The sequence below is a fragment of the Thermoascus crustaceus genome (genome assembly GCF_041956765.1).
Source record: "Thermoascus crustaceus strain CBS 181.67 unplaced genomic scaffold VTN00scaffold_4, whole genome shotgun sequence".
In the NCBI taxonomy this organism is placed as follows: domain Eukaryota; kingdom Fungi; phylum Ascomycota; class Eurotiomycetes; order Eurotiales; family Thermoascaceae; genus Thermoascus; species Thermoascus crustaceus.
This window is the reverse complement of record NW_027192530.1, coordinates 1812957-1836607: the sequence shown is the minus strand read 5'-3', so window position 1 is coordinate 1836607 and position 23651 is coordinate 1812957. Positions and strand designations below refer to the sequence as shown.

At 52.8% G+C, this 23651-nt stretch overlaps 8 protein-coding genes across 8 annotated transcripts; 6 read left to right on the top strand and 2 right to left on the bottom strand.

The window, feature by feature from the left end:
• Nucleotides 1-1392: 1392 nt before the first annotated feature.
• VTN00DRAFT_7239 (uncharacterized protein) lies at nt 1393-4136 on the top strand (the record flags this gene model as incomplete). The annotated part of the gene is made up of 5 exons (XM_069433964.1): nt 1393-1432; nt 1501-1551; nt 1631-2118; nt 3635-3767; nt 3841-4136. The coding sequence occupies 5 exons, from the start codon at nt 1393-1395 to the stop codon at nt 4134-4136; spliced, it is 1008 nt and encodes a 335-aa protein (XP_069287293.1).
• Nucleotides 4137-5592: 1456 nt separating this feature from the next.
• Nucleotides 5593-8530, top strand: VTN00DRAFT_7238 (uncharacterized protein; the record flags this gene model as incomplete). Its single annotated transcript, XM_069433963.1, has 8 exons — nt 5593-5740; nt 5818-6148; nt 6198-6254; nt 6307-6468; nt 6526-6811; nt 7121-7471; nt 8132-8337; nt 8494-8530. The coding sequence occupies 8 exons, from the start codon at nt 5593-5595 to the stop codon at nt 8528-8530; spliced, it is 1578 nt and encodes a 525-aa protein (XP_069287292.1).
• Nucleotides 8531-8652: 122 nt separating this feature from the next.
• Nucleotides 8653-10412, top strand: VTN00DRAFT_7237 (uncharacterized protein; the record flags this gene model as incomplete). The annotated part of the gene is made up of 2 exons (XM_069433962.1): nt 8653-9182; nt 9236-10412. The coding sequence occupies 2 exons, from the start codon at nt 8653-8655 to the stop codon at nt 10410-10412; spliced, it is 1707 nt and encodes a 568-aa protein (XP_069287291.1).
• Nucleotides 10413-10702: 290 nt separating this feature from the next.
• Nucleotides 10703-11041, top strand: VTN00DRAFT_7236 (uncharacterized protein; the record flags this gene model as incomplete). The annotated part of the gene is made up of 1 exon (XM_069433961.1): nt 10703-11041. The coding sequence occupies one exon, from the start codon at nt 10703-10705 to the stop codon at nt 11039-11041; it is 339 nt and encodes a 112-aa protein (XP_069287290.1).
• Nucleotides 11042-12144: 1103 nt separating this feature from the next.
• Nucleotides 12145-15030, top strand: VTN00DRAFT_7235 (uncharacterized protein; the record flags this gene model as incomplete). The annotated part of the gene is made up of 2 exons (XM_069433960.1): nt 12145-14607; nt 14662-15030. 2 exons carry the CDS (start codon nt 12145-12147, stop codon nt 15028-15030), a joined length of 2832 nt encoding a protein of 943 aa, XP_069287289.1.
• Nucleotides 15031-16520: 1490 nt separating this feature from the next.
• Nucleotides 16521-17087, bottom strand: VTN00DRAFT_7234 (uncharacterized protein; the record flags this gene model as incomplete). The annotated part of the gene is made up of 2 exons (XM_069433959.1): nt 16521-16707; nt 17023-17087. The coding sequence occupies 2 exons, from the start codon at nt 17085-17087 to the stop codon at nt 16521-16523; spliced, it is 252 nt and encodes an 83-aa protein (XP_069287288.1).
• Nucleotides 17088-17447: 360 nt separating this feature from the next.
• Nucleotides 17448-19993, top strand: VTN00DRAFT_7233 (uncharacterized protein; the record flags this gene model as incomplete). The annotated part of the gene is made up of 8 exons (XM_069433958.1): nt 17448-17641; nt 17702-17994; nt 18061-18500; nt 18551-19134; nt 19199-19401; nt 19453-19596; nt 19674-19809; nt 19900-19993. The coding sequence occupies 8 exons, from the start codon at nt 17448-17450 to the stop codon at nt 19991-19993; spliced, it is 2088 nt and encodes a 695-aa protein (XP_069287287.1).
• A 311-nt stretch (nt 19994-20304) lies between these two features.
• Nucleotides 20305-22802, bottom strand: VTN00DRAFT_7232 (uncharacterized protein; the record flags this gene model as incomplete). Its single annotated transcript, XM_069433957.1, has 7 exons — nt 20305-20578; nt 20653-20960; nt 21063-21557; nt 21642-21869; nt 21935-22009; nt 22079-22401; nt 22457-22802. The coding sequence occupies 7 exons, from the start codon at nt 22800-22802 to the stop codon at nt 20305-20307; spliced, it is 2049 nt and encodes a 682-aa protein (XP_069287286.1).
• Between the last annotated feature and the right edge of the window lie 849 nt (nt 22803-23651).

Here is a 23651-nt window from a genome sequence, read left to right as displayed (position 1 = left end):
ACCCACACTGATACTGGCAACAAGGAGGGCTTATAAATGCCCAAAAGCCCTATGCAACCAGGCGGCTTGGGGCGAGGAAAAGGTTCAGAATGGTCAAAGATGGGATTAGGGACTAATAGGGGCTTCTGCCCAAGAATTGGGGTCTGTCATAGCCGGAAGGCTCGGTATGGACGTTAAACTTGATTATAATAATAGTAATAATAATAAGGGCGTAAAGTTAGGCAGCTCATAGTATAGACTTAGCCCTTATTCGGTAAAAGGGTACTGTGCCCGTGAGAGAAAATATGCTTTTGGAAGAGCTGATCAAACACAGACTTCTATAGGGGAAGTAATTGGCTAGCAGAAGTTGGAGATCTTTATGGATATATCAGTCAGATTCCCAGGATCCTGCCGGATTTGAGCTAATATCGTGGGTATCGGTACAGGAAGAACATAGCATTAAGTGTCTTAAATTAGATAAACCTTTTTCTGCTACTTTGAGTATCTCTTTCTTACATAAGAGATTGTAGTCGCTTGTTCAAAACTTGAAATTGAACTCTCGTCCCAGCTCATAACCTCTGCTGCAACTACCCTCCAACATTCCAGTGTTTGCAAAAAGAGGCTAGCTAGCCATGAAATGGATGCTGCCTGCCCCACAACTTTAACTTTTACAGCATATGCGAACTCCTTCTGTATTACAAGTACCGACATAGAACCAAAAAGCGATATAAATAATGCACAAAGTACATACGAAAGAACATATTTATAATAATGCCTGATCTGATGATATCACAAGTCAAGTCTCTAATTTTATTACAAGTTCTAGTTCTTTTATTTATCAAGTGCCATTGAGCTTGTCCGTCTGTGCTCTGCTATAGACAGAAGATTTGCAAATCTCTTTCCCTCACTGCTTTAACTACTTACTTAGCGCAGAACTATCGTATCTATCGATTTGATGATCTCTTCTTGCTGGCATTCATCCAAGCCGATCCATCTGCATCTAGATAGCGCGGACCTAGAACCAGTCAGAAACTCGCTTTGTTATTATTTCAGCTCCATGTTTCGCGGGCCTCCTTTACTGTATCTAACCCTAGTCGCGAAAGGAGGCAAAGAAAGTACTGGACGAAGGCGTCAGTTGTAAACAAAGAACAGCCCACTTGCTCGTCCTTTTGACACCTTAACTCCGATAACCGCCTTGTAAACCCGCAAGTCTAGTATCTGAATCTGTAGCAACGAGGCAATAGCCACATGTACTGTACTGTCCATGTAAATTATCTATAAACGATGTTCCCCCTTTCCTTGCGTCAGGGAACGAACTCAATCAACCTTAGGTGTGCTCTTATTCAGAAAACTGCGGCGTGAGCTTATAACAACTGCCTTCTTCGTGTAATATCCAAGACAACAGCAGCAGCCATGGCCATTGATGGCGCAAAAACAATCGTGCTGGTTACCGGTAAGTTGAGCAATGCTTCATTGTTTGAACAGGATATAGCCCGCTTGAAAAGGGATCGCTATTAACAGAGACGGGGGCTAACAGAGGTATCGGCTACGAGATTGTCGCCGCGCCGCTGCGTACGACTCCTACTCCCTCTTGCTACTCCAATAGGGCCAGAAGTGGTACGCCTTACCACGTCTACTTAGCCTCGACAAGGACAACTCGCTCTTGCTTCTCTGAAGCCCGAGCACGGCAACTCCGCCTCACTACTCCATCTCGACGTTACATTGGAAACGGGCCGCATGGACATCCTCATGAACAACGTAAGTATTGTCTCGACCGCTAGCAACCCTATGCTACGTCTCCGCGAGACGCTTGAGGTGAATCTCGTCACGCAGTTCGCGGTGATGGAGGCTTTTAGAATGCTGTTCCTGGCGCAGCCGGTAGGCAGAGATGAGAGAGAGAAGCGCCTCATCCATACCACAAGCGACTGGGAATCAATCGGCATGCGCACTAAGCCGTCGAGCAAAGTGTACGACTCACCCTTCCGGGAATACCGGATTAGCCAGGACGGGCTGAACGTGATGACCGCGTGTCACCAATATGAAATGTTGAAGAGCGGCGTTAAGGTGTGTGATTTCAATCCGGGGTATACGGTGATGGAGCTGACTGGAGACGCTGAAGCGCCGCGTGATGCGAAGGTTGTAGGGGGGGCTTGTGCTAGGATTGTTGAAGGAGGACGGGAATGGGATGTTGGTGTGCTGCTTGACGTTGAAGGCATGTTGCCTTGGCGAAGGACTAGATACTGGGGGTGGGGGGTTCAGGGGGTTCGTTTAGGGCTTTAGCAGCATCCTCATTCATCCATGCGCAAGATGAAAAGTATTTCGTCATGGTACACCTTTTTACATTGTTGACGAGTATCTGCTTCATTTGCAAACCTTTTCTCCGTAAAAAGTAGAATAACACAATGACTGAAATAAGGGCTGGAAGGCAGAGCTAGCAGTTGTACCCAAAATATGATACATGGGAGCTGCCAACATGGCAAAGCTGGTAACGACGATGAATCTGTGATAAACAGCATCAGCATGAGAATTGTCTAGTTCGTATTGAACTACCAGCATCTAGACACCAAGAGAACGATGTCTAAGATGGTCGCAGGAAAGGATCCGGAATGTTCCAGGCGTTGAAATATTGACTCCAGTCTCACTTAGTTTATGTATGGCTTTCAAGAATGGTGAGCAGATAACTGCATAAGCGTGCGGATCGTACTGGAGTCCGTTTCGGAGCAACACTCGATCGACTGCACCATCGTTCGTCCGGATGATTCATACCCCCCACCCCGCCCGGAGCTCTCCAGTTCCAGCGGACGTTCCGCGGCTTTGTCAGAGGCGGAATCGATGGCGTCTAGGCAGACGTAGGTATATGTAATGACATGGAAAAATGGAATATATTCAGATATTTGATATATATATATATTACTGATTCTCCCAGACAGCTGCAGTGATTGGCCCACCAAGCAATAGTTTCTATATCTTATCAATCAAGAATCTTCAGTTCGACTTTCATTATTACTATACCGTTAATCTTCTCCAGACATATCTACAGTTATTTTATTTACTCTATCTATCTCTTGTCTTCTTTTTCCGCAGAGGAGCACATTGAGTCATTATAATAATTTAGGTGGCACCTAAATACTACTTATTCTGCCAACTTTGTCGACTTCCAGCATACCAAGGCAACACCTATCGGTCGATTTCGCCCAAGAACAAGGACAGCACATACACAGACAAAAGGAAACTATATCAATGGCAAACCACCTCACATTCCTCTTCTCCAACGCCGAATCCTACCCCTGGCCGCTCGAAGGCTACGAGGGTCTTGAGCCGCTTCCGGAGGGAGTTTGTCTCCCGCTAGACCATCTATGCCTCCCTCCCTCCATCCAATAGGTATATATATATCCTGCATAACATATCTAAATCTATTTACGTCTAGGGAAAAGAGCGCAGACGGCAAATCCCTCCTCAACCCCCCATCACAAACCGGCGCGCTGAGCCCTTGGTATGAATCGTTCCCGGATCCACTGGATAAGGGACGCCGGGGCGGGTTCGATGTGCACGTTTATCATTTTCAGGTTGCACCCCCTTTGCGTCCCCTTCCCATTCAGGATGTTCTTTTACGATGTGGATGTCTGGTTAAGTACCTACTATTGTGGGTTCACAGAATAATCTCGCCCAAGCAGACTTCGCCAGAGCCCTCTGGGAGAGGATTAGACGGGAGTGTACGTATATCCCCCAGCCCTTCTCCGACCAATCCACCCTTGCAAGCACCTATATGTGCGCAGCACCAACCTACTGTATGTACAGTACTAATAGGAGTACGTGAGTACCTATAGTCCCCGAACTCCGCATCTACACATTCTACACCAGCCCCGTCGGTCCCCATCCGATCGCCATGTTCGAAGCCCGCCCAGTTCGGCGCTTTCATGCCCTGGTTGGTCGTGCATCGTGGACCGCTCAGAGTGCTTATACATCCCAATACGGCGATAGCACGCAGTGTTGAGGGTGGTGATGGTCAGGACGGCATGGATGAGGTTAATGAGGAAGAGAAGAACCATACGACTCGCGCCATCTGGTTGGGGGAGAGGGTGCTGTTGGATTTGGGGCTTTTCGAGGCGATGAGGGAGAGGGAGGAGAGGAAGAATAATGAGAAGAAGAATGGGTAATCATTTTTATGATTCATCTATGGGTTAGTTGGCAGTATCGGGATATCTTTAGTCGGGGGTATGGACGAGTCGGTAGGCAGCCAAGGCTCAGGAGGCGGGGGGGAGTTCCAGAAACGGTGCTTAAGGTGTGGCGGTATTTCTCTGTTGGATATCTATGTGCAATGTACACAGTACTGTACGTGCAGTGGATGAATGGGGGGAAGGGCGGTATCGCTGATTAGTATGGAACAGGGACTGCTTAATAGGGAGGGAATACGATGGTATTGTGCATGTGGAATCCATGGCATGCGACGAATACCTATAAAACATCAAACTATAGTATAGTACCATTAATGGTTACTACTTTAGTACCTACATATTTGTTTGAGGATGCGCCAGCCGTGCACACCACCTGGGACTTTGTATTTGTATACAAGCATTGAGCTAAGGAGAGTTAAGACCTCCAGGTGCCGTTATCACATGTACACAAGGTCACTCATATATTTCTTCCCTTTTCCAGTTCAATAAGGATCATAATGTTGGGGACACATGCTTCGTCCTGTCACTCAGCAGACCTGCTGAATGAGCTTGAGACTTGCCCACAAGATGAAACATTAGTGGATTTGTGACAGGGACCTACAGCATCTGCCAGGGTTAAAATGGGAGACAGGCGCGTGCGCCTACTGTGTAGTCTGGAAAGGGGGATCTTTCCAGCGACGCCCTGAACGGCCAAGGTTGAACAAGAAACAACAAACAAAAAAAAAGAGGACTCAAGAGAGTGTCAGGAGTTATCATGGCAGAGTTCCATAGTGATACTTATCTTGGTCCGGGTCTGGTTGGGCCAGTTAGGTAGCAAGTTTGGAGTCGGTCACATCGCGGGATGGTCCCGAGGTCGATCATCCAAGTTGGGCCTTGCGACATCCCTTCCCAAGGCGGTAAGGCGACAAAACATCGGCACACCACATGCATCTCTCATCGTCGAATAAGAGTGCGCTATCCATGCTTGTTTTTTGACGCTTGGGCCAGATCGTTTCTGTCGTGAGGAAGACAAAAGATCATCGACGTCCATGGACGCTACTAACCTCTGCTGCTAGTTACGGTGGAATGGATGCTTGCTGGGCAGCTGGACAGCCTCCTGCGGGTTGCTCCACAGGCTGGCCACGGGGCATGATGAATGGATGGGAGAGGGCGATTGATGTATATCTGAAGACCGCTGTCCAGTGACCTCGTCTTCTGCATTGTTCCTTCTCTCAGGCGCCTGCCTCTGGGCAGCCTTCTCGCTGCTGACGATTATATATATCAAGCTTGGGGGAACCTTGGATGCTTATATTGATACTAGTAACCTCTCGCGATCCAAGTTACGGTGCCAAGAAAGGTGGTATTTCTTGGTATACAAGGAACGCGCCAGGACGGGCACTGTCAAGGCTCGAAGTGGTCAGCAGATAAATACGCGGAGAGGACTGAGGACGCTGCTACGATGTTGGGCACAAGTTTACTTCTTTCGCTATCGCTGGCAGTTCTTTCTCCAGAGGCCATTTCTCTCGGGGATGCATCACCATTGCCAGAGGAAGCCCGTCTAGGGGCGACTGCAGAGACAGGTATCCCCAGTTACGTGCTGGAATATGGTATGGCCCTCTGATCTCTCCTGTTTGAGTGATCGCGGATCAACCTTGAGCCTGCTCATGCTCTGACACTTGTGCAGCCCCATTAATCTGGCTTCACAGCGAGGACCCCTACCGGCCCGCAGATATTGGGCAGCAGCTCGCGCATACCACGCCGATGGTCAACTGGAAGGAGATTGTCGGTGCAGCCTCACCGCTGACACTAGACAACCTCGACAGTCTCAACACCCTTGGAAACACCAGCGTGTTTCTGACGTCGAAAGAGGGCATTGATGCTAGCCCGCAGCCCGACTGGTTCAAAGGGGTCACTCCGAATGCCCAGGGCCAGACCGAGGGTGCCGTAAGCTGTGCCATCGTCGTTTGCGACCACGGAGATGGCACGGTCGACGCCTTCTATTTCTATTTCTATGCGTGAGTACGGGAACGCCAGGCCTGCTCGCTGATAAGCTGACAAACGTAGGTACAACGAGGGCAACACCGTTTTGGGCATGGAGTTTGGAGACCATGTTGGAGACTGGTAGGCTAGCCACCAACAGCCCTACGCAGTGGTCTGTGTTTGACAGCCGCAGGGAGCACAATATGATCCGGTTCTCAAATGGGGTCCCACAAGCGATCTGGTACAGCCAGCATGCGGGCGGAGAAGCGTTCACGTACGCCGCTACAGAGAAGCAGGATAAGCGACCGTACGGATACTCGGGAAAAGGGTCTCACGCGGTATATGCCATTGCTGGGTGAGTAGCTTCTGAGCTTCTGGATCTCACCGCGCTCCCATGATGCTGACTACTCAGCGACCACGACCACACGATCCCGCACTTCAACCTCCCCAACGGCTTTGTCGTGGACCACACCGACCGCGGCGTGCTGTGGGATCCGACGCTGAGCGCATATGCCTACAGCTATAATGCAAGTAGCCAGACGTTTACGGCGTACGATGACAGCGCACCGGTCAACTGGCTGTACTTCAACGGGCGGTGGGGCGACGATGCCCTACCGGGCGGGCCCAGGCTATTCGGCGAGGCCAAGTACGCAGCCGGTCCGAATGGGCCGAAGTTCAAGCATCTGGTGAGGCAGGAAGTGTGCCCGTCGGAGCCGTGCTTTGTGTTGCCTTTTCGTACCTGGAAAGCGTGACGTTGAAGGAGGGCAGATGGAGGGGGAGGGGCGGTGGGTGCGGCAAGATAAAGCAGAGGTGATGATGCACAGATGGGCAGGTGGATAGCACTGGAGCTAGAAGATACGCGATAATCACGATATGAGCTTCTCCATGAGTGGATCAGGCTGCCGTCAGGGGCGCGGCGTCGCGAGCGTGCGAAAAGGGGCAGCGCGGGGCAGCGCCTGGCACGTGTGCCCGCTGCAGCGGTACTAGCGCATACTTACTTTATACAGGCCTGGCCAGTGGCAGCTGCAGAATCCAGCTGTGGCCCGCGGTTCCTGTGTACCGTAAATTACGTGTGCCTCCGGGCGAACCAGCGCTGGACGGCCCGGGGCTCGTCTCGCTCCAGCCATGCACAGCTTGTTTGGTTTATACGCAGGAGGGGCATGGCAGATGCAGTAATATCGACGTCGACAATGACAGCGTCTTCTGACATGCCTGACGTGGCGCCGTCCGGACGCACGTGTGTAGGATCAAGCTCAGCTGCCCTTAAGGTTCTCCGTCGCAGAGCTACGAGCTTAGCGGGCGGCCGGTGTAGGTGCATGTCGACCAACGGCTCGCTGGGCCAGCCTGGGCGCAACTCCGTAAGTTCACGCAACAGCCAACAGTGGGGAGGCTTGAAACGAGCCCCCCTGGTGCTGCCCCTGAATCCCTCCTCTGGCTTCTCGAGAGGTTTCTCCGCGACAAGAGGACAAGAAACGCGGACAGGCACGAGAACGGCAGAGAGCCGCAGCCCAACGTCGTCGGCGCCAGCAGCTAACGAGCAAACGGGGAGGGTAAAAAAAGAATTCCTTCCTCTGACCGTCATCATCGTTACCATAAGCTGTCAAGTCAATCGTTTCGCTTCCTTCTTCCTTTGTTTTATGCGCCGCAGAGGCTGGACGCCGTGAGCAGGATCCCTCTCGCTTTCGCGCCCTCCTTTCCGTTTCGCTTTTTCTGATTCTTCACCCGGCCGTCTGCCCTCGAGCAGGGTCGAACGAGCCGCGGAGCTGGTCGAGATCCCAACTGACAATCGCTTGCTGGACTCGTGAATGTCACTTCTCTTCCTGCTCCATCTGCAATAAAGAAAAAAAAATTCCCATCATCGCATCTGGCGCTGTGTTGCGTTTATCCTGCCTTGACGGAGCGCTCCGTCACCGTTCCACGACTCCGGTGTGAGGTGCAGGCTGTGACACTTGAACCGGACGTTCGCATCCCCCACGAGGGGCTGTATCGACTTCAATTATCTTATCTCGAAGGTTCAGTGGACCAGTCTGACAGCTGCGCATTTTTCCTTAGCTATCGGTCTCGAATACACTCCAGTGTCCCACTCTAAGCAAGGTCTCCTTACCTTGATTCCAACTGTATCCAACCTTTTAAGTCACTATCTCTGCGCGTGTTGTGCGGATCGGCCAGCCAGTCTGTGTAATATCGGTGGAGGCGCTGGTTCTGAAGAAAGATATAATAGCTTGTGAGTCCTTGATCTGCGATAGATTCCAGCAGCCCTAAGTACATCGTCCGATAGATGCAAGTTGGGCGTCACCAAGAGGATACGTTGAGCTGAGGGTTGCTGCGGATCACAAGATCTATACTGTGTTGAGCTGGATGCTGACGCGTGCCTCTGCAGGAAACCGGTCCAACCTCTGGCAGCTGTTGACAAGTGACATTGTCTGTTCCTCACCTGTGTCAGACAGGCTGTGCTCGCGTCTGACCGTCAGACCTGCCCAACCCGGTCTCAGTGTTATCCCACCAGTATCAGGAAAGAGCCCGCGACAACACCACCGCCATGGCAACCACGCGCCCTCGTACTCCAGCCAAATCTCCTCCAGAGACTCTGCCCTCCATCACAGAGAACGGCAACCCACCACCTGCTCAACCTAACCCGCGCAGAACGTCTCTGGGTTTCCTTCGTCGCTCCAAGTCCACAGAACCAGTGGGAGGCAAATCTGGCCGTGTCAGCAAAAAGATGCTCAAGGAACAGGCCAAGGAGGAGCTGCGTCGCAAGCAGGCGAACGCCATCCCCAGACATGCCCCACGTCTGCCAGACCTGTCACCAACCCCACTACTCAAGACGTTTGGCGGTGATGACCGTCCAGACAGCGTGGCTATCATGTCAAACCGTCTCGACAGCCGGACTTCCTCTTCACATGAAGTGCCCTCAGGCACAACTAGTCCCTCGTTGAAGGAGAACTATGACCCCTATGCAAGAGCAGAGAGCATGACGCATCGTGGTCGGTACAGCTACGCCAGCAGCGCTGTGAGCGCCGTCAACAGCCCAAGGAGGCTGCGCAGACGCAAGGATCCCACGCCTTACAAGTGAGTGGACAGGCTGAATTCAGGCTAACAGTTGGTGCTAACATCTGGATCAGTGTTCTGGTCATCGGGGCTCGTAACTCCGGCAAGACTGCATTCCTCGAGTTCCTGCGCAAGTCTCTGGCCCTGCCCCCGAACAAGCACCCCACGCGTTCTCCCGAAGAGCTGGAGGAGCAGAGCACCTCTCCGGCGGACCGCAATTTCACCTCTCACTATCTCGAGACGGAGATCGATGGCGAGCGCGTGGGACTCACTCTGTGGGACTCGGAGGGTCTGGAGAGGAATATGGTGGACCTACAGTTACGAGAGATCACAGGCTTCCTCGAGAGCAAGTTCGAAGATACCTTTACCGAGGAGATGAAGGTCGTCCGTTCTCCTGGGGTCCGCGACACTCACATTCACTGTACTTTCCTGATCCTTGACCCCGTGCGTCTCGATGCAAACATTGCAGCTGCGGAGAGGGCCAAGAACGGGAAGGCAAGGCCGTCCGATCCGTCCCGTGTCGTCGGTGTCCTGGACGAGGACTTGGATCTGCAGGTCCTGCGCACCATGCTCGGAAAGACTACCGTCGTGCCTGTTATCAGCAAAGCCGACACAGTCACGACCGTCCACATGACGTATCTGAAGAAGGCTGTCTGGGACAGTTTGAAGGAAGCCAATATCGACCCTCTAGAGGTCCTCACTCTGGAAGATCAGGACGACTATTCTTCTTCCGAGAGTGTCGATAAGATCGATGAGAACGAGGAGGATGAGGCGGAAGCTGAAGCTGGAGACGAAGCCGAAGATAAGTCGACAGCTGACAAAGACGCTGCACCCGCAGCAACCCCCGACTCTGAGACCCTGCCCTCGAACGAGAAAAACCAGGAGCAGGGTTCACCATCCAGAAACAGCCAGGGAACGCGCAAGTCCTCCTCTTCGACCACCGAGTCTCCGCACCTCCCGCTTTCCATCCTGTCGCCTGACCCGCACTCTTTGGAAGCTGGCAACGGACCCGTGGGCCGCCAGTACCCCTGGGGCTTTGCTGACCCGTACAATCCCGAGCACTGTGACTTTGTCAAACTGAAGGAGGCTGTCTTCAGCGAGTGGCGGTCTGAGCTGCGTGAAGCAAGCCGTGAGATCTGGTATGAAGGATGGCGGACGAGTCGTCTCAACCGCAACACCAACGGCAACGGGGTGAACTGGAACGGGAGAACCGGCCCCGGGCCCGCCAAAGGTGGACGTTCGACGCGATAATCACTTGACAGGTGTTGAACAGATGTGGAATACACGCTGTAGAGTCGGGTTCGAAGGCAGCTCAACCGTCATTGATTGTCGCAGACACAGGCATTTCGTTTCCAGTGTGAACGGGGAATGAGGCAGTCTTTGCGTTCTTAATCCTGGAGTAGATGGAAACCATGTTTCCTGTCTCCGCGCGCTTTGTTTTAGCCTTGGTTTTAATGTTCAATTCTCTGCTGTGCGATTGATGCTCGGAAGATGCTTGGGTTGGCAGCCTAGGAGAGACCCCTACAAGCTTGACTCCTAGGATGGCCCTTTACTCTTTTAGTCCCTTGGACGTTCTGCAAGGGATGATGCGCAATGACCGACGACGTACCGGGTTCCATATTCAATTGGAGACGTTCAGCTATCAACCACTCAAGCATGATAGGGTCCGCTCATGTGATCCCATTCCGATTCGGCATTCGATCTACGCAGCATTGCTGATTCGCGACACTCCTTATGGCTTGCCATTGAGTCTTTATACTCTTAACGTCTCTCCTTACCGAGCCGCGCCGCTTTCTAGTCCAATTTGTCCATCAGGTTCAGCTTCATTTCCTTCAGTCGTGAGCTTTCTATTCGTGCTTTTGTCTTTCTACCCCTCTTAGCGATTTTCCCTCTCGACTCTTTTCTGTCCTGAATGAAGATGTCCCTAGAAACTAGTTCCCCTAATCCAGTGTCGACAGACAAGGAGGACGACAAAATCTCGGTTTACCTGTTACCTTTCCCTGTGTTTGTACTCCTTTCCAACCCGCCGAAAAGCTGGAAAGCCGCGTCACTGCGAAAACAGCTGGCTAGGTACTATTTCTTCCCTTTTGCCCTATACCTCTTTTCTTTTTCTATTCCTGATCTTTGTGTTTCTCTTCTATTTCTCTTATACCACTGTGCCTTGTGCTTGTGAGTGCTGTAAGCAGGTACGTACTGTGAACTACAAAGTACCTATTTTTTGAACCGTGCCGATCAACAGGCTGCCTAGGTAGGCAGTAAGCTATGTGCCACATTAGTAGGTGTGTTAGTAGCGTTCAAATCTATAGTAGTCCAGGCGTAACAGATTTTGCCACGATGGTAGGGAATTGAGACATCTCGAGATGTAATGAATCTGGGTTGACAACTCCATAGGTACATACTGCTTAGCCATCAGCGGACATTTGGTTTTGAAGCTGAAGCCGCGACGGTGACGCATGGATGAAGTACATTTGAGCCGCCAGGCTGGATTTAGTGATTATGCACGTAGTCGCTCAGCAGGGCTACCTGCAGACAGTGCAGCCATCAGCTAGCATCGTGGCCAATGAAGCCCAGAGCTCACTCGCAGCTAGGCGCCATTGACGTCTGGCGCTGGTCGACTGAGCAACCTGTGCCCCGATGACCGTCCCTGTCGTTCTATCTGACTGGCCTGCAGCGCAGCTGAAGCGGGTCGAGCGTCAGACTAGTTGTATCGACACGAGCGAGTTCAACCTGCTGCCTTAGAGCGAGGTACCTGGCCTACTGACCTAGCTCTCGTATTTGCGATCTGTCCTCCTCGCACTCTTGGGCGGCTTTCTGTTTTCTATGCTTAATTTCTGCCTGTTACGTGGGCTATGTGCGACGGCGCTACCCTTATCGATTTCGTTTATCCGCACGGTCACGGTCTCACTTATCTATCGCGATCCCCACCTCCTTTCTAATCATCCCCGCATCGCCCACCGACCGGATCACCCCTCGGCCCCGGCTGATGTCGCTCCAAGTCTACGATCCACGGTCGCGCGGCCGCTCAGAGTCGCCTAGCGGCCGCAGTATCCGGGATCGTTCCAGGTCTCACGATAGTCGTGGGATCTCTCCTGCGCCGGAGGTCGCCAGGAAGATCCTGAAGGGGTATTATGAGGAGGATGATTCTGAGGATGATCTGAGGTCAAGGTATACATCCTCCACGGGAAAGAAGGCGAAGAGAAGCGGGAGTACAAGGTCGAGGTCGAGGTCCAAATATGATCACGATGAGGAAGAGGACTGGTACCGAGACAGCAAAGACCGCTACTACCTCTCAGACTTGGGGGACGATGATGTGAGCCGAAGACCTTGGGAGTCCGCCGAGGACCGTTATGGATCAGAATCAGAGAACGAGGAAGAGTACTACCGCTCGCACGACAGAAACAGACGCCATCCTGATCCCCGTCACGACAGCTACCTACCTTCAGAGGATCCGTCCACGGACTCTGACGATGAGGCGCTCGCGTATGGTGAGCCTCCTCCAGCCAGAACGGGAACGTCGTCATCGGGAAGATACTACAAATTGTCGTCTTCGCCCCCTCAGCCGCAGCCTTCGCTGAAGGAGGAGTCTTCTGAGCAGACGCCCGGCATCCATCCCGGCTACGCCAAACTGGATCGTTTCACCTATGAGCAGCCAACCATCCCTACGCCCTACAGGAGCGGCGCTCAACCTCCCTCTCTGCCCGCGGACTGGGCGCCTATCCCGGAATGCGAGATGCCAGGCTATGTGCCCCCGGCCTCTCTGGCGCAGCAAGGCCAGAGCATCCCGGGGCCAGCCATCCCAGGGGCGTTTCCGCCTCCTGGACCAGGCCCGCAGGACACATACGCTCCCAACAACTTCATGCCCCCTCCCGCTGGCACGCATCCTATACCGCCCGCTCCGCAGTATGCAAATCTGCCTCCGCAGCAATATGCGCAGGCGCAATTCAGCGGTAGCCAACCGCCTCCTCGACCACCGCCTACAGCATATACACCAAGCCACACGCAGAACACACCCAGCATCACGGTTCCGCAGCAGTATGCTGATCTCCCTCAATGGCAGTATGCAAATGTGGATCCTGGGAGTATCAGGTACTCTTCGAAACCCGCTACTGCCGGCTCGAAACCGTATACATACCAGTTCCTCAAACCGTATACCGCAAGCAGCCAGCCGCAGTTTGCTGAGATCACCCCTGGAGGGGGTAGAAGTAGTGAAGTTCATTCTCATTCTCCCCCTCGTCCAATTACTCGTCCCCACAGTCAGTCTGTTTCGACTGGCAACAATCTATCTCCAGGTGGTGGATATGCAGCGGAAGTTAGAAATGAGGTTCCATCTGCTACTCGCCCTAGTCGTCCGCACAGTTCGTCTGTCTCATCTGGTAATAATCTGTCTGTCGGCGGCAGCCATGGGCCCGGTGTTCGACCACCGGCCAGTCCGCTCCTGGAACCGTATCATGGAACGTACCAGTCGATCTCACCGATGCCGTCACCTATGACAAGGCCGTCCTCGAGGACGGATGAGAGTGTTTCTGATTTGACATCGCTGGATAAGACCTCCGAGTCGGATTCGGACTCTGAGCGGCGGAGGAGGCACAGGAGAAAGGACAAGTCCCTCAAGGACGACAGTGACCACGATGAAGAGAAGAGGGGCAAATACTATATAGAGGAGAGAAGTCCAAGACGAGAGAGGCATGACTCGCAAGTCTCTGAACGCCCAACAATGGTCCTGATATCACCCAAAGCCAGCAATCAAAAGCGGGTATCTTTCTACAACCCCACTCCCGACGCCATCGCTTTGAAAGAGGCCCTCTCCCATCATATCCATATCGACGCCAAGCCCCTGATCACCATCCTCCCCTACCTCACCAGCGACGAGATCCTCGCCCTCCGGGCTGAATACAAGAACCACGCCAAGCTCCACGGCAAAGGCATCAACATCGCGAAGCACATCAAACTCAAACTCGGCAATGGAGCCTTCGGGAAAGCCTGTTACACCACCGCCCTGGGCCGGTGGGAATCCGAGGCCTACTGGGCCAACTACTACTACCAGTCCAGCACTTCCCGGCGGGAACTCCTCATCGAGTCCCTCATCGGCCGCACCAACGCCGAAATCCGCGAGATCAAGGCCTGCTTCCGCGACTCCCGCTACGCGCATAACATGGAGAAGTGCATGAAGGCCGAGCTGCGCGCTGACAAGTTCCGCATGGCGATCCTCCTGGCGCTGGAGGGGAGCAGACAGGATGATCATGAGCCGATCGATGTGGATCTTGTCCGGCGGGACGTGCTGGATCTGCATCGCGCGCTGGTCGCGACGCAGGGCGGGGAGACGGCGATGATTCATATCATTGTCCTGAGGAGTGATACGCATCTGAAGGAGGTTTTGAAGGTGTATGACAAGACCTATGGGCGGAATTTTGCCAAGGAAATGATCAAAAAGTCGAGGAACCTTGTCGTAAGTCTACCCCGTACGCCCCGTCGGTAAACATCTATCTAACAAGAAGAACAGGGCGAAACCCTCGCACACATCCTAAACGGCGTCATCAACCGCCCCATGCGCGATGCCATCCTCCTCCACCAAGCCATCCGTGAGTCCCGCACCGGTCGTGAGCGTTCGGAGCTGCTCATCTCCCGCCTCGTCCGTCTCCACTGGGAGCCACGGCATCTGGAGCACGTCAAGACCGAGTACCTGAAACGGTACGGGGAGACCCTGGAGGCGGCGATCGAGGAGGAGATTTTGGGAACGACAAGTAATGGACATGGACATGGTGGACATGGAGACGGAGGAAAGAATGGAGGGAGGAGCGGGAGTATCAGCGAGTGGGGGGAGTTTTGTATTGAGTTGGTTAGGAGTTCGGCATTCCATACCGAGCGGTGATGATGATGATGATGATGGTATTTATACTTACCTACATATTTTCTATGCTGTGTATGTACTGTATATACGTATGTACCTCGGCTATGTATCCTCGTTCATGATCAAGTATATAAGAGATGAATAACAAACAGTACTGAGCAGGCCAAAAAAATGGGCGACTCTCGTAAATGATCCTTACAAGAGAGAGCTCGCGATATATGATCTCTAATCCAGAACAACATGTCGCAGAAGAAAATGATCTGCCCGGTGGATTCCTCAGCGTTATGCCAAGCTTCTGACTTGAACAGTCTTTCGCAGGCTGTGGGAGCAGCTGATAGGATGAAACCTACGTACGTACGCATCGATTACGTGAAAGCAGACCTAAAAACTTGTTCCTACATATCAAGACATTTGCATGGTCCAACAGGAGACATTATTATATGTTGTGGAGTTCTTCTGATGCGATGGTGTGGTATGGTGTGTATGGTGTCGATTTATATGCTGTAGGTTTGGATAACTAACTAGGTAGCCGTTCGCTGTTTTTTATGGGATATGGGTTCCGAATGTTAGTTCTCGAAGAAAGGAGGGCGTCTGAGCATGAATAAGCCGGTGACTTCAAGGGTGAATGGTCATCTAATAGTAAGTGTCTCAAACAACAAGAATCTAGGCCCGGATTTTTATTATAGGGACGATTTGATTGGAGATCAAAGAATGGAAATAGCAATGAAGATGTCGAAACATAGGGCGTCTGTCTTTTTTTTCGAATTTAATTTGAATTTCTCTCCCAGGATACCAAGATAACATGTACTACCTATTGTTGCTATTATTAAATAATACCCTCGGCCATGGCACTGTTCTTGACCAGCGTTGCAGAGTAAGGAGAATTATTATCGCCATGGACTCGAGATCGGACTATTGAAAAGCTGCATCTGCAGTCTGCCGAGTAAACTCCGTATCAGGATTATGGATAGGGATCAAGGGATTGTTGCCGATACCCCATCATCCCTGCTTTATCGCGTGGGCAAATTACCTTGTTCTGTATTGCCTATCGAGTGGTTGTATATAGCACACTCGATCAAAGCTCACTGCAATCATCCAGGGATAAAACCCAGCCAGTCGGATGGTGATATTTAATTCAAAAGGAAACTTCCAACCGACCGGTTCAGAATGTCTGTGCAACAGACTCTCTTTGTTCCTGCTTTTGGAGGGACGATGCAGCGTACGTCGGCCGGATATTCAACTGCGCCTGAAATGGATAGATATATATGACTCAGGCAGATCCTGGCACTAGGCACTACCGAGTTGACCCCTCATGCTATATAGTCCGATGTAACACCCCGCGATGCCCAGAGAACGATGCAGGATAGATTTACATGGGGCAGTGAGTGAGAGAAGCCGCAAACTCCTACCCCGCCAACACATGGTAGACTATGAGAGGGCAATCATGACGGCAGACGCAAGAAGTAGTGACGAGCCCCGCCGCTAGGATAGCCGACCTCCTCACCTGTCTGTCACTTCTCCTCCGCCTCTTTATCCACGAGCTGATGTGCCACGCTGCCATCTCCACGACTTTTTCTCTCCGGCAGCCCAGATCCAGATCTACCATGCGGCGGTCGGTCGTGGCCCGGCGGTGAACCAGGTTGTCCTTGCACCCTGGTCATCAGGACGATATTATCCAACCTGCTCAGCTGGCCAGTCCTGGATGATCTCACGCTACTGGATCACATCCGCTGATCATTATGTCTTTTTGGAAATATCATGCCGGCCCTTCTGCATTCAGTCTGCATCGTGGTCCCTTCCAAAAGCCTCCACTCCCGACTGGGTCGTTGGTGCAGGTCTGTATGCTCTGACTTCCGATGCACAACTCAGCATATCATGTCAAATTCGTAGGTTCTGTGCAGGAGAGTATCAAGGTCTGGCTCCTTCTTTTTAGTCCTATCGTTCACCGTACGCTTTCTGTCGGATAATGTCTGCTTATTGACGTAGTGCCTCGGCTGCTGTCAGTTGACTAACTGCCCGCTAACATCGTCGTCTTTGAGCTCGACCTCGGCCCCAGTGCTTGGCAAACGGCTCCCCATGGGGTGTCGAACATGTCGGATACGACCCTGAGATTTTCTTCCGGGGTCTGTTCTGGAGCCCCATGCACGTTAGGGCTAGCTCTCCATGTCACCAGACTCCAGAGGGTTTAGTAGCCAGCATCATGTGTACCGTACCAACTACTTCGTGCATCTGCTGAGCTGAGCTTTGAGGAGCGCCCTATCTTCTCCTTCCCTTCCTCCGTCGATGGGCCTCGCGTGGTACATTGCGGAGAGCGCCCTCCGCATGCCCCACGGTATAATAAAGGCACCCGGTGCCAGATCTGTCGACCAGCCCAGGGAATCCCAATGCGCCTGTACCCTCTTGCACGAGAACCCAACCAGCTGCAATTTTAGTTCAACATGTGGCTCTATACTTTCTACTTGCTCCTGGCGTATCTGGCGCCTCTAATCGCGGCTCAGTCCGCGTTTAGTCCTGCGCGACCCCCTGCGCTTCCATTGGCGGTGAAGTCGCCGTACTTGAGCACCTGGTTGAACGCTGGCAGCGATGGTGGCAATGGAGGATATCTGGCCGGACAGTGGCCTGTGTTCTGGAGGTGAGTGCTGAGAACCGGTTTCTGGGAGATTATTCCGGAAACCGCGCTGACCTGCCGCAGCAATCTGGTCACAGGCTGGACGGGAATGATCCGTGTAGATGGCGAGGTCTATACCTGGATGGGTCTGCCCGGCTCCAGGCTGGTCGAGCAGACTTTTTACCAGTACACGTCCACCAAGAGCGTCTTTACAATGGATGTCGGGGGCGCGGTAGAGATGAATATCACGTTCCTCTCGCCGGTCACCCCTGACGACCTAAAGCGGCAATCGCTGGCGTTCTCCTACCTGCATGTTGACGTGAGATCGACGGATGGCAAATCTCACGATGTGCAGCTGTATTCTGATATCTCAGCCGGTTAGTCCTGAAAGTTGTAGTATATTTACATGTCTGCAGCAGCTAATTGTGTTTATATTTCTCCAGAATGGGTCTCAGGAAATCGCAACAACATCGCGCAATGGGACTATGGCGTGTCCGGTGATGTTGCTTACCACAGGGTCTACAGGCAAACGCAGCAGCTGTTCTCGGAGGCGACTGAACAGGCGGAATGGGGATATTGGTACTGGGCAACGGACAACGTAGATGGTCTCACGTATCAGTCTGGCGCGGATGTCGATGTCCGCAGCGCTTTCGCCAGCAGCGGGCGTCTTGCGAATACAAAGGATAGCAAATACAGGGCCATCCAGGACAATTGGCCTGTTTTTGGGTTTGCTGTTGATCTCGGATCTGTAGGTTCATCCGAGGCCAGCGCGCTCTTCACTATAGGCCTAGCGCAGACGGAGGCAGTCCAGTTCGCTGGGGCAAAAGGGTACGCTCCCTTGCCTGCTTTGTGGACCAGTTACTTCGACAATGACCTTGCTGCTGTAAGTGACCCCCTCTGTTAGAGAAAATTTCTGCTAAGAGAGTATTCCAGCTCGAATTCTTTCACAAGGATTTCGCTACAGCGAGCAGACTCTCCACGCAGCTAGACGACCAAATCGCGCGCGACTCCACTGCTGCCGCAGGCCAAGACTATCTCACCATCACCTCTCTCTCAGTCCGTCAGGTCTTTGCCGCGACTCAACTATGCGGGACTCAGGATAATACGTACCTCTTCCTCAAGGAGATCTCGTCGAACGGCAACATGAATACCGTGGATGTCATATTCCCCGCGCATCCAATCTTCCTCTACACCAACCCGACCCTGCTGAAGCTGCTGCTCGAACCGCTTTTTGAGAACCAGGAGTCAGGCCAGTATCCGAACAAGTATTCCATGCATGATCTTGGAACGCACTTTCCCAATGCCACCGGCCATCCCGACGGCAATGATGAGCGCATGCCGCTGGAGGAGTGCGGTAATATGATCATCATGGCTTTGGCGTATTACCTTCGGGCCCAGGATGTGCTCTATCTCAGCCAGCACTACTCCTTGCTGGAGCAGTGGACGAGGTATCTCGTGGATGAAGCACTCTACCCGGCTAACCAGATCTCGACTGATGACTTTGCGGGACCTCTGGCGTGAGTGGCAATTTATTTAAAGAAATGCAATACATGTGGAACTTCACTGATTGACAAATTTTAGAAACCAAACCAACCTGGCCCTCAAAGGCACGATCGCCATTCAGGCCATGTCCGTGATCTCCGGTTTGACGGGACACGTCGCAGAGGCAAAGAACTATAGCAACATCGCCCACGACTATATCAACAAGTGGCAGATGCTTGGGATCGCACAAGATGCGAATCCGCCGCATACGACGCTGTCATACGGTGCAAATGACACACATGGTGAGAGCCACTCTTAGCCATTCGAGATATCGTAAGCTGATATAATACCAGGTATCCTGTACAACCTTTACGCAGACCAAGAACTGGGTCTGAATCTGGTCCCGCGGTCCGTCTATGACATGCAGAGTGCATTCTACCCTACTGTCGAGAACAAGTATGGAGTGCCTCTGGACACGAGGCACAGCTATACGAAGGGTGCGTTACAAGTCTCCATCTATGCTTCAGTCATCAACTCTGCTTGTGCATAGTCACTGATGAGATGATGCGTCCAGGTGACTGGGAGCTCTTCGCCGCGGCCGTCGCCTCGCCCCGCACGCAGCAGATGTTCCACCGCGACCTGGCGACCTGGATCAACGAGACCCCGACCAACCGCGCCCTGACGGATCTGTATGACACTGTTACGGGGAAGTAAGTCTCTCTCTATCTCCACCCCCCCAGTAATATTATGTACCTCTTCTCTTGAAGGATTATGTGGCTGATTATCGATGTCTTCTATAGCTACCCAACCAACCCCGGCATCTACTTCGTCGCACGACCAGTCATGGGCGGGGCATTTGCGCTGCTGGCTCTGGGCCTGCATATGCATGCTTAGTGACGATTTAATAATGTGTTTATGCGATTGATGTGTTTGATTTTATACATCACTTATGTTTATGATAGATGAGTACTGTACATAGTGCTGTACCTACTATCATTGTATATACCCAGGCAGATAGATGGAGAGAGGGAGGTCGCTCATTTTACGTTGATAATAGTCCTCGTTGGATGGACTGCAGTTTAGCAATCTAAATATATCTAACTCATCTACAGACGATATGTACAGCAAAGATGCATATATGTGTATACGAAATCTCCCCCACCCCCCCCTTTTTCTTTTATCAAACATATCAACGATTAAAGAATTCAAGAATCGAAATCAGCAGGATCAGGATACATCCTCCTCCCCGTCTTGACCTCCCTCAAAACGCCCCTTTCCTCCAACTCCTCGACCAACCTCGCAACCATCAGATCGCACCCCCGCGCCGCGACAATGCTCATCGTCACGGGCATGTACTCCGTCCGTCCCGTGATGGTCGAGTTGTAGGGGATCTCGCCCACGGGGACCACGAGGTCCGGGACCCCCGCGAAGGGGGCGACACGGCTGGTTTTCCACCCCAGGGGTGGGGAGGTCGGGCCGCTGTCAAACATGTACAAATATCAGACATTGCTAAACGAAGCTTTGTTGGATATGGATATGGATAAGCGACTTACTCAAAATACTCGTTCCGATACTGCCTCTTCCCCGTCGAATACGGGTACAGAAAGATCCCCTCGGAGCAGGTCTCGTTATCATGCCAACCGAATCCGGACGATGACTCCCACCACGTCTGGAAGATAGTTTTGTTCTTCAGGGCCTGGTTGAAGCCCTCGTCGCCGCCATTCTGTTGGCCCCAGGCCCAGCGCGCCAGGGGGCCCGGGTTGATGAAGGGACGGCGGCCGTTGTGCGCGGTGGAGTAGTCGGCGAAGAAGGGCAGGGCGAGGGAGCGGTATTGGTCGACGGACGTGAGGAGGGCGTAGGTCTGTTGTCGTTCCCTCATGTTAGCTTGTTGGATGTATATGGATATGGATGGCGGGGATGTACATGGTCAGGTAGAGTAGGGGAAAAGGGGTATAGGGCTCACCGTATTCAACATCTCCTTCAAATCACCCACCGTCCCATTCTTATGCGTCTCCTCCCACCGCTCGACGACATCCACGGGCGTCCTCTTGACACGTAGAAAGTTCTCGATCTTCACAACCACATCCTCCAATAACCTCCCCGTTCCTGTCTCGTCCTCCTCGGGAGACGGGAAATCCTCTCTCGAGTAGAAGATCTTCCGTGGATACTTCGTAGAGCTGGAATTAAAATCTTTATACCACGCACGCACGACCCGCGACCAGGTCGATGCGCTCCGCGCAAACACACCCGCCGTGTCGAGCGCGTGCGCGAGCGGGAGGACGTGCTCCAAAGACACAGCGCCCGTGGAGGGTCGGTTGCCGAAGAGGCCCTGCAGCCCGCTGGGCTGGCGCATCGAGCCGCCCGTATCGCTGCCCACGGCGATGTCGAGCCAGGGGTATGAGGCGATTCCGGCCCCGGGACCGGAGGAGGAGCCGCCGGGGGATTGGTAGCCGTCGCCCTGGGTTGTCATCAGTATGTATATCATATATATATCCGATATATGGGTATAATTAAATTGGGGTTCATTTGGTGATAGAATTACCCTCGGATTAAACGGACAGTGAAAATCAACCCAATCGGACGTCGGATTGTCCCCGTTGGCAAATTGCACCGTGCCCATCTTCCCGACGATGACGGCCCCCAGGTCGATCAGGCGCTGGAGCGCAGGTCCCGTTGCGTTACGCGGTGGGTAGAGGTCGTGGTAGGCGCGGTTGCCGCCGCTCGTTCTGAGGCCTTTGAGGTCGAAGATGTCTTTGACGCCGAGGCGGAGCTGGGATATTGCTTTAGCTGATCTTGCTCCATGACAGTATAGCTATGCCAGATGGATAAACTTACACCCGCGAGCGGCTTCTCCTCCGTAGGTGTGTAATATAGACGTGACGGGACGGCTACGCTTTTCGTCATGGCTCCCTGCGTACATCCATCCATACATTAACAGCAGTCCAAAAATCATACAGCAGTAGATGTATTTATACTTACCTCCGTCACAGCAGGCAGCGGGAAGAACCCATCCTTCTCATCACTGATTGCCGCCTCGATGAACGCCAGCTGATGGTCGCTGTACAGCCGGAACGCCTTGAAGATGTCTCCGGTCCGCGCGGACACGAAGTACGGTCCCTTGGGCAGGTCGTCCTGGAGGTTGGCCTTGACAGGTCCGTCATCACTATCGGCAGTAGCAGCAGATTGGTATTGCGGGGATGTCATGAACAGCTTGTTTTCGGGCTTCTCCTTCCGGAGCGCGTTGGCCGTGAATGTCGACTCGACGGTTGCTTGGCCGTTTCCGTTGTAGGATAGGTAGATGGCTATGTAGATCGCAATTAGCAACGTTGTCTGGTCCAGAAGTCAAGTACATCTTACCCCTCAAGAACCCCTCCTGAAACACATCATCCGATACAGTATAATTCGACACAGTCGCGTCCAGAGTCTGCGCCGTGAACTCGGCCTCGTCTGTCCGGATGACCGTCAGGGGAATCACATCCACGTCCGCCTCGGCAGCTCTTTCCAAATCCTTGGATGTAATCCCGATCAGCTTCGACACCGCAATCCCGCCCACATAGTACTTGATGCCATCGACGGTGGCCACCTTGCCATTGTCGACGGTGGAAGCCGAGACCGTCAGCGTGCTGCTGCTGCCCAGAAGAAGCAGGAGTGGCAGAGCGCACGCGTCTAGTAGGCGACGCGGACTGAGAGTGAGCGCAACCATTGCGTTCTCCGAGAGGGGGCTATATAATAAACATTAGGGAGGCGCATTTTTCCCTCCTGCCACGCAGGATGTGCCTGTTATATACGATATTTCCCATCTGGCCCATATTATTTGCACGCCCTGGACTAGCCAGGTTCCTGTGCCCGCTTGGGGAGCGCATCAATCGACAACTAGAAAATCTCCGACTTCGGTGATCTTCCGAGAGAAGCGCCGCTGGCGATGGTGAACTTTGGGCGGATCCGGGAAAGTCCAGGAGGGGGAGGGAACTTAGGGCTGCTTGGCTAGGCATTGATAACGTCTTTAGCAGTCAACGGTTGGTCCGCGATCCGTGACCCGGTGCACTTGGCAGCTGGCTATACAAGCGACGTCATTTTTCGCGTGAGTACCTTGGGTCTTTGAGACTCGGTCTTTTCGGCCGTTATTTCTTATTTCTCGGCCAGAGAGACCTGCGCGAGAAAAATAGTGCATCTTGTGAAGTTTGCTGTTCTTTTCTCTGTCTGCGGGAGGAGGGTGGAAGAATCAGTATGTCGTCAAGAAAGATGGCCAGAAATATTCCCGTCCCCTGATAACGGCACGAGACACTAATGCAACGGAGCTCGATACGAGTCTTGGCAGGGCGCTCGCGTGGGATGACTTGCATAATGCACTGTAACTGTAGGAAAAAAGCGAGAGCAGCGAATTAAGCGATGAGAGGGTTTGAGAGGGTTGGAGATTGTCGCCGGAGAAATTAGGCCGTAGATGATAGGTCGTCCAGTCAGGACTCCGGAGGCAGAGGGATCTGCGAGCCCGTGGTGGAGAGAGAGAAGGACAAAGTTTGATGCTGACGTGATAAGATGGCTCCCGGAATCT